This window comes from Limulus polyphemus, unplaced genomic scaffold, assembly GCF_000517525.1.
Source record: "Limulus polyphemus unplaced genomic scaffold, Limulus_polyphemus-2.1.2 Scaffold834, whole genome shotgun sequence".
In the NCBI taxonomy this organism is placed as follows: Eukaryota; Metazoa; Arthropoda; class Merostomata; order Xiphosura; family Limulidae; genus Limulus; species Limulus polyphemus.
The window spans coordinates 325,973-343,437 of NW_013666444.1; the positions used below are offsets into that span (position 1 = coordinate 325,973).

Below are 17,465 nucleotides of genomic sequence, written 5' to 3' on the forward strand. Positions count from 1 at the left end.
AAGATGCTCATATTATATTAAAAGTTTGTAGTATCGAAACTATAATGAGTAAAAAGTGGTCATCTAATCGGTCAATTCAACTGAGCCTATATGGAGAGTGTTAAGGGAAAGGCCTTAACCCTTTCCGTACAAATTGCGAAAATAGTCGTATGTAGCGCAAAATGATTTTTACTCACTCACCAATAAAATCATTATAATCTTTATAAGCATATTTATAAACATATTACTTATATAACGTGTCCTCTTTTAAAAATATATAAATATATACATTTATTGAAGTAAACTTACGTAATTAGAAGAATCCCATTTATTATGCCATATTTTGAAGTATTCTGTACTGCATAGGCCTGGTTTTTCAGGGTATCCATTGTAACACTTTATTATTTCCTTGCATTTTGGATAACACACTCTGCATTGGTTTTTTGGATGCATATTTGAACTACCAGGCAATGGTGGAATAGGAACTAAAATATGGACAGCCTTTTCAGGCTTTCGCTTACGACCTGCACGAGGATTGCTGGTAGTGAATTTCTCTCAAGTAGCAATTCCTTCTGAATTATGCATTTCCACCAGTAAATTTTTCATTTACGGTGTGTTTGTAAACAAGAAAGCAGCATACCCATCAGCAAGTGTAGGCCTAGCTTCTTGAACAACAAAACCAGCTGAATATTTCGTGGTAGTCACATATACTGCTCTTCAGTCTTCCCATTTCATTATGAGAGCATTATCTTTACGAACAAAAGCCGCGTCATAATGCTTCAGATACTTATTAGCAAGCTCTTTTGGGACTCCTCTATTTGTGCAAATTGTTGCCATCATCGTTATATTTTAAGTCTCCAAAAAGTGTGCCAGTCAAGTACTTGCATACAGTGGTATCATCGCATGGATAATCAAGACTTCCCATCACACCAACTTTGGAGTCATTTTCCTAACAATCACTACTGGAGATGACTAAGCACTCTGAAAAGGTTGGAGGACAGAGTCATGCTCTGTACCTAAGTGCTGGCTACATCCCCAGTGCTCCAGGAAAGTTTGCGCAGTTCTTCCTTTTTAGAATGATTTTCACCTGGACCTGTGTGGTAATGAGTCACTGTTGTTCAGCCCAATTGGGCATTTGGTCCCTCAAATACATTGGCATATTCAAACAAGTCACTGAGTTTCTTTCACTGTGTTGAACATATATTATTTGCACAATCCCAGAGGTGGGAGCTTTCTATCTATAGAAAATTTTCTATTTTGGAAATTTTGACATAACTGTGAAAAATGAAGAGGTACATGTCTTGTATTACTATACATAAAAAGCATATAAAACATTTTCTTTGTAGTTTCATAATGTGCCACTATGTGGCAAACATCATTTCTATTAATTCTCATTTATTACCCTCTTAAATGACATTATTATTTAGTATGTGGCTGTATAGTGGGTGTTTCTTCATGTCAATTGCTTTAAAAAAATAGATATAACACAATAAATGCAACAAAACACATATCTAACACAAATGTAAACTTACACTCTGGAGCTGGCTGCATTTTCATGATGAAACAAGAGGTCTCAAACACTATCCAACACACATTTGAAAACAACCTGCACTAATACTTTTTTATTGGACATGTGCAAAAACATCACAAAATTTACACGAAATGACTTGTGGGGATGAAATACAAACTTGATTGTAAATTGGAAACACAGAACACCATATCTGTTTTATGACAATCTAGAAGTGGCATTTGATGAAACTAATTTACAAGTAAAAGTGGATTTAGGCATAACATATGAGAAAATAGAGAAACAGTTGGAACCATTGCACACTCTCTCTGTGTTATACAATATTCTTTATCTTATTCTTCAGTTCAACTCAAGTGACTTTAAAGGTAAAGTTAATTACGTAATTAAATTTTTTAGGTGCATCTACCGTGATTGAAAGATTCCAAACCTGAAACTGTTCTAATACCATTACACTTATACACAGATTAGAAGTTGTATCAAACACAACATAAATACTTTCACTTATGTTCAAAACTGTCATACACGAATAACCCTTTTTAAATCAATCACAATATGAAATCATAAATAAAATGTACTGTATATGACATTAAAATAAAATTAGATATCTTAAATCAAATGAATACTGGAAAGGCACCCATAATATCGTAAAACAAAAATCTTTTACATAACTCAATTTGCTTAAGATAACCCTTTTCCATAGATCAACTTAGTAGTTAAACAAACACAAACAAAAGTAAATACATAAATCAAGTCTTGAAAGTAACAATTAAAAACACTTTTATTACTCTGAAATACTGAAAGTGTTTCCTTGTCAAGTTTTTCATGTGATGTTAACAATTATGTGACCAAAAGTTGTGAATGTCCTTATTTAATGCAGTGCATGCATCATCTTATCCAAAATACTTCACTTTTATGTATTCTGTATGACATATTGCACATACATTAAAAAATCCTTATTGTATGAAGCAACACATCTTTGGCATTTATAATTTCTAACTGAAACAAATTAATTTGTTTGATAATCTGTACTTCAGCTTGTGAATCTCGGCATTTGTCCTCAGTATGTTAGAAAAATGTCTTTTCAAAGTAAAATAATTGAGACTTCTGTATTAAGAATACATTATTATTGTTTATCAAATCACAAAGGTGCATGGGTGTTACCTAAAAAATGTGATATTAAAAAAATCTTTTTTGTCTTGCAGTATTTTTTATCAGTTTAATATATCAGTGTTTATATGAAATGGCTAATGTTTTTAACATGCCTGTACTCAGTGAAGTACATATTTACCCAGTTTATTGTTCATGTAGTTCACAGAGATTATATAGTTCCACATGATGCTATAATGATTACTCTATAAGCTCAGTCTTTGGTGATTGTCATGACATTTCTGCCAAATACTGTTCATATTTTGCAATGAATATGAAATCATGGGTGGTAGGTGGTTCTTATGTGGTACATGTATCACAGTGTAAATAATCTTTTGCCATGGGGAAGTTTGGTTGTAAAGAAGTTCACAGCTTGCTTCTTGAACATGGTCTGAAAATGGAAAATTTTGGCACTGACAGTAAAATGGTTTTCTTTAATTTATCACATTACAAGTCACCACAGTTGGAATTTCATGATAGTATTCCATAAGTGTGATTATTCTCATTTGATGAAAAATGAAAAAGAAGAAATGACTTAAATGAAGTTCTCCAGCAAATATAGTTCTGAAATCCATAGTTTTAATAATGTCATTGTGAATTCTATTAATATGATAATGTTAACATACTGGAGAACTGTTATATTCTCATCATTAAATAATATCTTAAAACAAAACATTTTAGTCTTGAAGGAATGATTATTTGTACAGAATTAGCTATTCGTGATCACAACTTTAACTTAGGATGTCAAATATTATCAGCAAAAAGGGAGTGAAAGATTAAAAATAGTTTTTACAAAAGATAAAAAAATGGATTCTTAAACGTATTAAAGAAAGGAAATAATTTACATATAGAAAAGAATATGTGTATAAAATAATGGATTACCAAAAAAGTAAATCTTTTTAGCCTTCCTGCAAATATTGCATCCACCAAAAAGCCAGTTGTTAAAAATGTCATTGTCCAGCAGAAAAGTCATCTTATGTCTAACTGCATCAGGAACTGATTTATTAAAAAAGTATTGTTATGATTTGGGTGGAACATTATAAATACTCATGTGACACCATACAGAGCCATTGTTGTTCCTATACTTTGAAACTTTATTCATCTTTATGTTATGGAAAAAATAATAATTTCTGTTCTGTTTGCTTCTGTATAGTGAGTCAGTGTGAAAACTTTATGTTGTTATTCATGTCTTTCATAAAATAGGAAACTAAGAATATAATGCAAGACATTTTCATGGTGATGACAAATAATTCAAATATTATAAATTAAGCCTTTTCAACCATATGTCCTGATACTGTTATGCAACTGAGATTGGGAGTGCTTTAACAAGTTTTTGTGAAAAATTTATGACATCATATAGAATTATGTTTAAGCATTTAAAAAGATTTAAATATATATTTAATGCAAAATGCATTCATAGTAGAAAGACAGTCACTAAATAAGTGTATGTCAAACCCTTTACAGTTTGAAAACCATGGACTAAAACCATTAGTCTGTTTAAAAAGGTACCTTGAATACTTTTTGCCTGACTGTTTTGTTACAAGTCAATTGTACAAGAACTGGCAAATGAGTTTTTTTATTTTATAAAAATGTTATAAGTAATACTCAATCAATCTTTTATGTTTTTATTCTTTGCAATTCAGTTGTACATAAAATATTTATAACATCATTTGCAGAGTTGACTCCCTCAAATTCTTCTGATGGGATCAGAGTAGTTTCTTATAATTGTTGTTGTGGCACAAGATGGAGACTCATTTTTACCCATCCTAAATTACCATGCACTCAGTAAGAGTATTTTTTTATGCTGCAAACTATAGAGCTCTAAGAAACAAAGATAATATTTACTAACTATTATATGGGAAGTAGGTCTACACTTAATTGTTAGTCTGATCTTGGACAACAGAGACAATTTTCCATATTTTTACAAATCGGTGGATACTTCAAAATGGCAAATTCTAAAGTTACTTTAATATAACTACAAGTATTAGAAGATTAACATAATTATTACCTCTTATAGGTTTTGGTTATAGTTCTTTGTATAGATTGTTGTGAAATGAGAGAAATGTAATTTAATTGCTATTATAATCTGAAATCTTTCACTTTCAGTGATGCCTTTTTATGCATTACCTTTTTACAGGCATTTCTGTTTTATTTATAGCTTTGTTGCATTCATGGAAACAAAAACATTCTGTAAAACTTTTTGTAACTTGGCAGTTATCGTAGATATGCTATTGGCTGCATCCTCATTAGTTATTACTGGTTTTATTTGATTCAGTTTTGCTTTCATCATATTCAGGTTCAAAAGAATAGTGATATTACCTTACTATAGTATGACATGACCATCTTGAAACTTAATAAATATAAAAGTCAAATGCAATTGCTACTTTTGTTAATTGAAGCACAGTGAAAATCTGGCACTGATATGGATACCTCTTTCATTGAGTTAAAAACTCATTTTTTTCAATAAAGAGAAGTAATGACTACATTTGAAATGTTTTAATACATTTTCAGTATACAAACATTTATATAGCCATTAGATTCCTTTTTTTTTTAGTAGAGTTCCCTTTTGAGTTTAAGCTTTAACTTCTGAATTTTTAGAAATCAAGGCATAAGAAATTTCAGAAATTTAAGTACAGAAACCTTAATTTTATTTCAGATTTAATTTAATATTGGCACAAGAAAAACCAGTAAATCTATGTTACTAAGGGACTGCAATTTAAATGAGCTGTAAAGCAACTTCTACTAATACTGTACTGACCAAGACATGTACTTATATAGATAATGAGATGTAAAATTTCCATAAAACAAACTTGCATAAAAGAAATACATCACCTTAACACAGGTACTTCATTGCACATGGATCAGTCATACCACCTGTTTATGCAAAGGATTAAACAAGCCATATGTTTCTAGGAGAATACTGAACCAATACCAGGTTAACAAGATATGTGAAGAGATAATTCTATCATAGAGATAACCTAGCCAGAGGTTAAAATCTCATATTGCATGTAGTGGCAGTCAGAAGTTCCTAGTAACAATGTGAAGTCTAGAAATATATAAAAATTTAGGTCATTGAAGTAATAAATGTAGGTAGAGGTATTAATGTAATATTTTAATATTACTTTTCTTTGATGATTAACAAGATACAAAACCTGTATGCATCAGAATTTTACACGAAACCTGTAAGTACTTGTTAATAATTTGACTATAGATCATATCATCCTAATTGTATAAACAGGCATAACAGACTGATTAATTTTCAGAATGAATAAGATTTGTAAAAACCAAAGATGCTAAAAAGAATGAAGAAAAACGCATCACTGTGATTCTCCTTAACAGTAGTTACTATAAACACTTGATAAAGAAAAAGACAGTTGACAAGAACAAATAGGAAGAACATTACAAAAAGACAAAATAATATGATCTGAATTAGCACACAATATATTACATAAAAATACTGAAAGTAAAAATTATATACAAAATCCTCTTTGAATATGGATTCTAATAGCAAATGCATGGGAAAAACAAAAAGACTAACAGAAGTCATGATCTGTGTTTGATAATGAATCACATTAGAGAAGTTCAACAAGTGGAAAATATCAAAAGAAAGATATAAACCATACATAAGAGAAAGAAAAATAACTAACTGATAACACATCATTGTGATTCTCCTTAACAGTGATATAACTTAAATAATACAATGTAGATTTACCATATGTTATTATTGAGAATTACTGAGATACTCAACAGTTTCTTTTCATGGTGGGCGGTATAAGTAGCTCACCACTTTGGCTCTGAGTGAAACCAAGAGTTTAACACAATTGACCTTTTTAAAGTCCATGAAATCATTTAAATCAATAGATTAATTTAAACTTTTCCAGCTACTGTGGACGAATACTTTTGCCAAATTAACTTAAACTTTTCCAATCATTGAGGACAGGTAATTTTGTTTTTGAATGTACTGAATGATTGTGTTTTTTTTATTCTTAGCTCTTTGTCTTGTGGGAAGAAACCCTTCAAAAGAAAGAGTGGCAAAGTACTGGCTCCCAGAAACTGGTAAATATTCTATTTCTTTGAAATGTGCCAGGTTTCACAGCATAATTTATCAGTTTGCAATTTATAATAACTGAATTTTAGTTTAGAGGTATCAGTAGAGTAACCTTTGTTTTACATATAACACCTAAAAAACATAACTCTTATTGTCATTTAATTGAACTCTCAGCCTACTTCCTCTTTTTTTTCTGTAATCTTTAAACTCTTGTCTAAATAATAATTTGAGTTACAATATATTATTAGTATAAGAACCAGGTAAGTAAGGTTTTAATCTTTTTTTCTGCTACCAGAAGGTTTAAGGTTTTTTGTGCCACATATACTTACAGATTGCAAAAAGTGATAAAGATATTTCTTATTTACAGCATTCTGTCCAATTTTGTTTTGGACTATGCCGAATGATTGCAATATCATATTGAATTTAATTGAAAATTTAGCTATATGTATGTGTGACCCATCAAAAATACAATAATAATTATAAACTTGGTCTGTTTCTATTTTGAATCCACCAAATGTAATTTTAGGTAACAGTATGGAGCCAAAATAGAGGTTTGTAGTTTGAGTAACTAATGTCTACAGTATCTCCAGCCTTGTATCCTTAATTGTTTTATGATCCCTATTTGCAGGCTTTTAAATTCCCAATTTTTTATTTATCTTGTTAACTGTGAGGGTAAAGCTTGACAATTTATTAATTAATACATTTGTTGACTACTTTAAATTGTAAAAATTAAACCAAATAATAGCTTAAATGTATTATTTAATTATCTAATTTGACTTATTTTAATGAAACCAAACTAACAATTGAAGAATATGACTTTTACAATAATTACAAGAGTTAATGTTAGTTAACAGCATTTTGTCATTTTTTTATATAACTACGAAATACTGAAACTCGTTATTTGTTAGATATGGTTCATATCAATAATTTTGAGCATCTACTTTTACAGTAAAATATTACAAGAACCTTTACTTTATTAGGTTTTGTACACTGTATACACACTCCATTTTCTAAATATTGAAGAATATTCAATCTTTGGCAACTTTTCACTGCTAGGCACAGAGCTATCTGTGATAATAATATACATTTATAAACAACATGTTCCACATTTTATATGCAGTGATACGTAATACCTCGTAATGTTTGAAGCCATTGTAGGGTGATCTCCCTGGAAAAATATATTTCTGTATAAATGGTGTTTACTTTGTTTAGAAGTGAAAAAGACATACTGGGTCCACCTAAAAGTAAAGAAAATGTAGTAAAAAAATAGTATTTTACATGTTTTGTTAAAAAATAACAACTGTACCATTATTATTTCATTCTTACTCCAACGTATGATAATGGCTGAAAATAAAATTAGAGGGCATTGATAGCATTTTCCCTTTATATTAGTCATTATTTATACCATTGTGCTTGTAATAGGCTGAAATAAACTATATATAAGTGGGTTATGTGATTAAGTAGTAAGAAGGAGAGCTAAAGTAATATAAGAAATTTGTTATTTTGTCAAAAATTATCACTATGCAGCAATAGATCAGTTCAATATGAATCTATATATACAACAAATAATGGGTCTCATAGTAGTTGTGGTACATAACTGATGTCACATATGTACAGATATTTGCAAAATTTAACAGAGGATCCCATATTTATCACTTTTTGAAACTTGCACATATTTTTGTGTCAGTAAGCACCTTCAAACATTTTGACCTCAGGCACAATATTAAAACCCTATGTAGCTCTTGCTCTATGTGTTCTCTAGCGAAAGTTCTCTAGACCAATCACATTTACCTTTATAAAAATGTCAAATCTAATCAAATTTAAGAAATAATTAAATTAGGTAAGCAGTGTGACAAATCTAAAATTTGTGAGATCTATTCAGTGCTATCCAGATCTGGAAATATTTAGGATCCTTCACTATAACATTTTAAATATAAGTATAGATCTAGCCATTAATTAAATTAATTTAGTTTTTAAATCAGTTTGACTTACTTCTGAACATCCTTGACACATTCTTAAAATTACACAAAATTCTCCCACCTTCAATGCAACTTATTGACATGCATCAGGAGAACTTATCTAAGCTCTGCTTTCCCACTATAGTTAATTTTGGTGTCATAATTAACTGCTGTTGCATACATTTCTATCGATATTGCAAATTCAACAAACTTCTTTGAAGGCCTTATGTAGTTTGCCTCTAGTGTGCAAGGAGGTCTCATGTCAGTTTTGCTGGTCTGAGAGTCGTGGATTTGAATTCTCATTCCACCAAACACCCCTTTCAGTTGTGGGGGCATTATAATGTGATGGTCAATCCAACTATTCATTGGTAAAAAAATAGCACAAGAGTTGGCAGTGAGTGGTGATGACTAGTTGCCTTCCCTTTAGTCATTCTTTTCTAAATTAGGGATGGTCAGTGCAGAGAGCCTTCATGTAGCTTTGTGCAAAACTCAAAACAAACCATTGGCCTGTCTGAGTCTACACATGTTCACTGATTGGTTGAATTGAGAGAAAGAAGAAAAACAAAATGGTGCAAATTAGTAACCTTGCCTTTATTTCAAACAGTTTTGTGCATCAACTGGTTTCTGTAAATTTCTGTACTCAAATGTCTAGGCCTATGATCTTTTATTTTACCACAAGTCTTTCTTCTAAAATTCTCCTAATTCCACGGACCTGTACATTACACTTATTGCATTAAAAAAAAAGTCTGATGAAATTTTGGAGCAATTCTACACTATCTTTCTGCAGCTTCATCTTCCCAAGGTTCTAGCTTTTTTACAAAGCCCAAATTTCATCTGAAATGAGATTAGTTAATGCCCTCTATTATGGCTATTTACAGAATTTGACATACCATATGATGTAATATCTCAAAACTCCTCACAGCTTCTATTATGTTTCTGGCTGCTGGAGGTTCTTTGGCTATGGAAGATGCTAACACCAGTTTTGCCCTTTAATGGATTTTGTCTTTCTTCCCATTTCTTCTATTTGGTATGCATTCTCCATCTTGAGGTTGAAGTTTTTGTCCAGCTACTTACACTGCCTTGGTTTGCTCTGGCTTCCTCATTCTCTGTTTCTTTGCTGATTATGTCAGGCTATTACTATGATTTGCCTTTCTTCTATGCGCTATGTTTTTTTTATATTTTTTCCTTGATTTCCTGATATAGTTTTATTCTTTTCCCCTTCACCTGATGTTAATATCCATGCTGAGATATTCTTGTTCCCAACATCGTTCCCACTCTTCCCCGATTTGTCCTCCTGATTTCCACAACTCCTTTAACATGGTTTATAGTTGCTTCCCTTCTACCTTCTTGGATCCTCAGTCTCTGGAATCCATTCTGCCTGCAGGTGTGTTGACCCTTTTTTGCCACTATCCCTTACCAGGGCTAACTTCTTTCCTCTTTTCCTTCTCTGTGCTTTATCCATTTCCTAACTGTTTTCTTCTTATCTCCTACCTGAAGCCCTCCACTGGGTTCCAGATAGTTTTACTGGGGTATCTCCGATTGGTTCTTTTCCTTTCCAGAGTCTCTTCTTTGGCTCTTTCTCTCTCTCTCTCATCACATGATTTTTGTATAGTTCAATTCTCCCTATGTGACTCATTTGCCCATTCTTTTTCTCTTCACTTATCTTTCCTTTTCCCCATAGTGCTTCCTCCACCCTCTTGAGGACACAGTGTCAGAGCTCTTGGTTTTGTATGCCATAGAGAGAGTCACTTGTTTTTCTCTGGGTTATTGTTCCCATCAGTCAATTCTCACCATGAATACTGGGGACTGACATACCCTCATTATACTTCTTCTCTGAACCACTTCTAATGATTCTCCAGTTTCAGATGAATGGTTCCTGATTCCACAACTGACTGCTCTGGCTGTAGACACCTTTAGCTTGTATTGGTCACTTCTCTTCTGTATGTGTTCTTTGCCATCTGCCTTCCTCAACATGTCTTAACAGTGTTCTGCAACATTCCTTGTCGAGTCCTGTTGGTAGCATCTTACTTGCCAGCTCTGTGTTGGTTTCCTCTTTTCCACTGACTGGCATCTTAGTTACATTTTCTAGTCCCATCATCAAAGTTTCTCTTGCTACAACCTTCTATGTTACTTATTCACCTCTGAGTGTCATCTCTTCATCTTTGACCATGGGAATATCTGTTCCTTCCTCAACAGACTATTTCTCTTATTGTGTTGGCCATCTTTTCTACTGTCAATTCATCCTTTCACTCTCTCCCTATGTTTCCCAACACAAGTGGTGTTTTTATTGCCATTGGTCCATCAAGTACTCTCTGCCTCTGGGCTCTCCTTCTGTTGCTCATCATTTGGATTTGTTTACCAGGCTGTTCGACCAGAGATTGTTGGTCTATAACATGGTAGTATATTGAGCATCCTTGTCAGCCATCTTTTCTCCCCCCTTTTTTTGTTGTAGTTCCAACTTTTCTTCCCTCATCCTTCTTCTGGTCCTTCCTTCATTTTGCTCATCTGCCTGATTTTGGCCTTCATGTGGTTCTTTATGCTTTCATCTAGATTCCATTTGAACTTCTGGCCAGTTATTCCTTTTCTCATCTTTCCTTGAAGACCTTTTCCTTCTAGCTTGAGGTCGTTGCTGTTCTGATATGCCTCACCTGTGTTTTCTACATTTATTTCTATTGTTCCCTGAACACACGTTCCTTCTCTACATATGGATGGCTTGGGAGGATGATGGATCCTTTTCTCCCATTTATTTTTGTCATTTGTTGTCCACAATGTTCATTCTGACCCTGGTCAGCTCTTGTGTCCTCTTTAGGCAATAGATATCTCCTTTTGGGATGCCTGCAATCACCTATTCTTGCTGTGAGACTCCTCCTCATCTGTTATGTTAAGTACTTCATCCTGGTCATTTATTCTACACTAGAAGATGACACTTCTTATCAGATTTGTCTCATGCTTCACTGTTTCAGCAACCTTTGAACAAGTTCTTCCAACAGGGAAGTGGACAATGACTGACACACCTTAATCATTTGGTGGTTTCATCTCCACCTAGACTTCTATCTCCAATTGTCATTCTTCAGTCTATTCACCTATTTTAACAGGTTAGGTATCTCATTTATTTCTTTAACAACTTTTAATAAATCTCATCTCCATCTCAAAATCCACTCAGTTTCCAGTTTTGCCTCTTATGGTATATTTACTTCTCTAAATCTGCATTGAATCTGTGGTCATGGAAAGTGTTAAGTCCAATTGTTCTTGATCCTGTATTGACCACTGTTGCAATATGGTTTTGCACATGACCACTATACAGTGGTATGTATATCTCTCTATGCCCATTTCAGACTTTACCTTCCACAGACTATTATAACTGATAAAGTGCCTGCCAAGATTACTTTGGCACTTTATCTCTATAATTGACATAGCTGTTTCTACACATTTTATAAAAAAGTGAAAACAGACAGCACTAGGTATAGCCCTGCCCTCACAACCAACTTGCATTAAGTCATTAACCTATTTATATTTGATCTGGATAAAGAGGAACCCACTTTTAAGAAAATAAAAATTTTGAGATGGCTTGACTGGGTAATGAAAAAGGTTGATGTTGCCTGCACATGCACTCTGGCTTCTGTATGGTCCTATCTGGAGGATAAGGATGTTTGGGGCAAAGGTTCTCCCTCTCGTGCTCTGCCTCAGTGAGTTTTCAATAATTGAGGCTGCTGTTGCACACTGGAGTTCCAGTCAGATTGAGTTTAGTTTGATGTGACCTGCCACATTGGTACACTCCTTCATACCATCATTCGGATGTATGGGTGGTTGTGGATTTTTGCACATGTACTCTGTTTTGTAGATCAGTTTAAAAAAGTACATGCTTCCATTCTACTCAACTTGGGGTGAAGATGGTGTGGACCCTTTTCCTACCATAGGGTAGACATTGTATTCTTGATGTCACTTGGATTTGGACTGGAGTTGACTGGCCATCTACCGTCCAATGTACCTTAGTCACTCTATATCTTGGGTAACATCCATTTTAGCTTTCCCCACATTCTTGTTTGTAGATGGTTCTTCACCAGAATTGCAGAGTATACCTGGTACAGAAGTTGTGCGGTCTTCCATGTGTGTTCCCTCCCAATGATGTGATCACACTTCATGGGTGTTCTTCAGATGCTTTCAGAGGATATTTCTTTCTATCCCTCATACCGGTCCATTCATGTATTCAGTGTGGGATTCTGGCTATACACATGATTGAAGGTAAGATACTGTATTGAAAGTTATTATTTTCCTATACTGAAAATATATTTCCAATAGGTACTTATTTATGCTCACATTTCTCACCCATCCTTCCCTCTAAAAACTAGTGCTATTGGAAATATATTTTTTATAAATAAAGTATGGTTATGTGTGTATTAATATTTTGTCAATTTATGAATGTTTTTAAACTCATTTTTCATCATTCACATGTATAATTATGATGGAAACTGAACTTGTTGCTCATCATTTCATTTTTTGGCTTTCAACTGCACATCCTCTAAGATTTCTTTATCCTAGAAAATTTCATTAATATATTGATCATGTTACTCCATTCATTACTTTTTCAACATCCTCTTAAAATCCTTCATTACTGTAATATTCAAGTCACAAAAGAAATAATGTTTAAAGATTTTAATGTGCAGTTCTTTTTGTCATGTGTGCAGTGTATCTTTATTTTCCACATGCTTGGTTACCCAAAATTTCATTAAATTTACTTTCCTCTAAAAGAAAAAGTAAAATCTCATATTCACAAAACAATGTCTTTTCTCAGAATATGAAACTATTAAAAGAAAGAGATATTCTAGTGTGTTAAAATACATAACCTGGTGATGCAATGAGGCTTTTTAGATTTATTAAAATTACATGTGATTGCACGTTTTCTTCCTTACATTCATTTTCATTTGTCCATAACAGATTTTGAATCACAGGTGTGTAAATAGTGTTTGAGATCAGTTGTCTTCATTGTCCAAAATGATTGTTGATTGACACTATACCTCAACAGCTAGACAGGACCTATGGCAGCTAAAATAATATCTGAAATAATATTTGTAAACAATACATTTATTGCAGTGGCGTAAAATGGTTAATCATGCTTAATATAAGATGTTTTTCAGAGCTATTAATAGTGATTAAAATGACATTTGAGGTGCAGATTTTCCCTTACATTTCTCTTGACTAATTCACGATGGTTTTCAAATCAGAAATGTACAAAAATAGTAGTTCAGATCTATATTTATGTCTGCTGCAGGTTTTAAGGGATTTTAAATGTACTCTTTGCAACAATAGGTCACCAACTTAATCATTTCACATCACTATACTGAGTTTCATGTAGTACTTGCTTTCATGATTTCAGAAAAACATGTAGATTCAAGAAGTCTTGATACAAGATGACAAAAACCCTATAACCTGAGCACTTTTGAAAGGTGAACCTTTCTTCTTCAGGGGCAAATTGAGAATTGCCAGTTTGCCCCTAAAGAAGAAAGGTTTGCCTTTCAAAAGCACTCGGGTTATAGGGTTTTTTATTATCTTGTATTACTTGCTAGTAGCTTTTGCATGCTTTAGGGGTGACATACACTGATCCCAACTGGTAAGTCTTGTTATCCAACAAATGAGTCAGTGAGTTGTTGCAAGAAAATGATCTGAAATATTGTTTTTACACACCTCTGATTGAAAAAATCTATTAAATATTAGTTAAAAAGAAATTGAAGAAAACATTTGTAACTCAAGCGTGACTTTAATCACTTTTTTTTGGTAGGCCATAAAAAAAGTGTGCTAAAGTGACTTGGTTGAAAACGTTTTTCTTGATAAATTAGTCCTCTGGTTCTATTCTCCAAAGCCTGCAGTACATCTTGTAGTTATACATTATTTAAATAATAGTGAATTTTTGTAATGTCATTCAATCATTCTTCTGCATGTGTTCATGACACACAATGAGTTTCACTTGAATATTATTAGTACTAGATTAACATGTATATATATATATATATATTAAATCTATGTTTGAAACTTTACAGACACTATTTCTTTTGAAGAATTTACAAGAATTGTGGATCAAGAGCCAATTTTGAAAGTTGGTGATCTTATAGAGGCTTTCACTTTCTTAGGAGGAGATGGATATGGAAGTATAAGCTATGAAAATTTAACTGATCTTCTGACGACAGTAAGTATGACTGAAATCCATGCAAGTAGAATATGTACAAGTTTTCATTCAATGATTTTTATGTTTGAAAAATCATGAATGATATATTCTTTGAATAGTTACTTGCCACGTCTTCAGCAATTTTTTTCAGTTTTTGGTTTTTATGTAATCTACAAAAAATTACTTACAACCTGAAGTCAACATATAGCCATTTAACTTTTTACCCTGATAAAACCCTCAGCAAAGAGAAGATTAAATTTTCAGTTCTTATGAGGTACAAAAAGTTTTAAAAAATGAGGTATTCTTTAAAAGCAGAATTAAACAGGAAATCTGAGAAGTAATCTGTGTTTTAAAACTTGACTGACATTTAATCTTGTGTGACAGATAGATTGGACAAGTTTGATAAAACAATGAACACACTCTATTTATCACAAACAAAAGTAATGTGCAAGATGCATACTAGTGCAGGCAAATAGACAGTTGCTTCTACTGTATTATTTTCTAAATTGGCTGCTCTTTTTCTCTCAGGTCAGGTCTTTGTTAAATGAAATGATGAAACCAGGTAGAACTAAGAAAGCATAGGTGATTCGATCTAGGGAGGAAGTACAAGGGTGTTGCAGTAATATTTACTATAATTCTAAATTTACATTATGTATTTTCACAAAATTTTGCAATCTTTCAGTAAACATTAAAAGTTTGTTTGTCACAAAGAGTCAGAAATTTTCGTAAATTATTTGTACCAAAGGTTTATCTGTGAAGATCTGAAGCCTTTACTGAGTTGATCTGAGTGAAAAGTGATTTTCATGCTAGGAATAAAAATTACTCTTTTTTTTTTTCATCTCACAGTTTGATATTTTGTTGCATAACGTGTAGAAACTTGTAAATGAAAATTAGAAGTTTTTTCAGGAAAAATTGTATTTTGTTAACAACTGATTTCATTTAGTTTCATTGCTTTACAGTTGTATTTAGAGTGTCTCAAGAGTATGCTAAAATAATTTATCAAAACGGGACAGCTTTGTGTAAACAAACAAACAAACATTATGTGTGAATGGTTGCCTCAATGTAGGATATCGAGTATCACAATAATTAATTTCATTTATCTATCCTAATAAATTTATCATTTTTTTTATAACAATGAATAAGAAATATACATAAAAAACGAAATTTAGTACTTACATCTGGATTCAGGCCTTTACACCTCAAAAACAAAGCACTCTAAACCTAATTTTTATGATGATATTCATTGCCCACAGAACAATTGATGTTTATTTAAAAATTATCTTTCTCAATACAAAAAATATATCAGGTATTACAATAAAATGTCCTAGAACTGCTATAATTTAACTGGCTTTCTAATTGAAAGTTTGTTGTTCAAAGCTGAACATGATTGCAAACAATGAAACTTATGCTAAATATCTACCTATGAGTAGCAAAGTGAAATAACCTATATAATGAATCTTGAAAAGAAAAAGCTGCTTTTTTTATTAGTTATAAATAATCCACTAGCAATGTTGGACAAAATTATTGGCATTTTTTGGAAGACAGAATGATACAGAAGGGGTGTGTCATGTGAATTTGATATTTTTTTTATATATCAGTAAAGCCACAAGATTGGCAGTTCTGAATTTATATTCTAGCTTGGAAATATCTATAGCATGAGTTTATAGAATAATGCCTCATTATAATTCTACCTTCGGGAGCCATGTGGGGGAAAGCATTATAACCAACTAGTCAAGAATGCACTCATGCTGAATAAGTATGGATTTAGCAAACTACTAGAGCAATCAATTAAATAAAATAATTGTTTATTTACCTAGGGAAAATAGATATAAAAATAACATAGGTAAGATACAATGATATAAGATAAATATGAATACAAACTTTCAGATATTTCAGAAACAAAGCACACTCATGTTCACTTACTTATTTAAAATGTCTGATACTTTATTCTGCTTAATGCTACTCTAAACCTGCTGAAATTAATGACATCCCAGCAAACACATTTATGTCAGACGAAAGAAGTGGGCAAGTGATATGATGACCAAGCCTTTGGACTTTTGGAAGACCGTATTGTTCTCAGACGAATCAAGATTCGCTCAATTTTCGGACAGTGGAAGGATATGGGTCTGGAGAATGCCTCACCAAGAGTTTTGGCTCAACAGATTGCAGCCAACTGTGAAGCATGGTGGTTTCAGCATGATGGTTTGGGGAGCTGTTTGGGTTGGTGGGAGATCGAGCTTAGTGGAGTGCGTTGGCAACATAAATTTTGCGAAATACGTCGAAATATTGGGGGGAAGGACTTTTGCCACTTTATTCCTCGGGTTTCGTGGGCAAGAACACAACGTTGTTCCAGGAAGATGGAGCACCGTGTCACACTGCTAGAAACACCCAAAAGTGGCAGGAAGAAAATGGTATCCAGAAGTTGCCCTGGCCGAGCCAATCTCCTGACATGAACCCCATCAAAAACCTTTGGGCCATACTCGACCGGCAAATTAAGAAACAACCAAAAAAATCCAATCTACTCCAAGTTTTGAAGCAAGAGTGGGCGAAAATCCCACAATCTAAAATTGGCGAGATGATTATCACGATGCCTCAAAGGATCAACGAACTCCACGAAGCGAAAGGAAGATCTACTAGATATTAATT

The 17,465-nt window shown here is 32.8% G+C and overlaps 1 protein-coding gene across 3 annotated transcripts in view; it reads left to right on the top strand.

Annotated features, from left to right (window-relative positions):
• The window catches only part of LOC106460776 (EF-hand calcium-binding domain-containing protein 7-like), a 91,888-nt gene that overhangs the window by 21,147 nt on the left and 53,276 nt on the right, over nt 1-17,465 (top strand). For all 3 annotated transcript variants that reach the window (XM_022387561.1, XM_013920512.2, XM_022387559.1), the window contains exons 3-4: nt 6,644-6,709; nt 14,695-14,840. In XM_022387561.1, the coding sequence (XP_022243269.1) occupies nt 6,644-6,709; nt 14,695-14,840 (212 nt within the window). The remainder of the gene's footprint in view (nt 1-6,643; nt 6,710-14,694; nt 14,841-17,465) is intronic.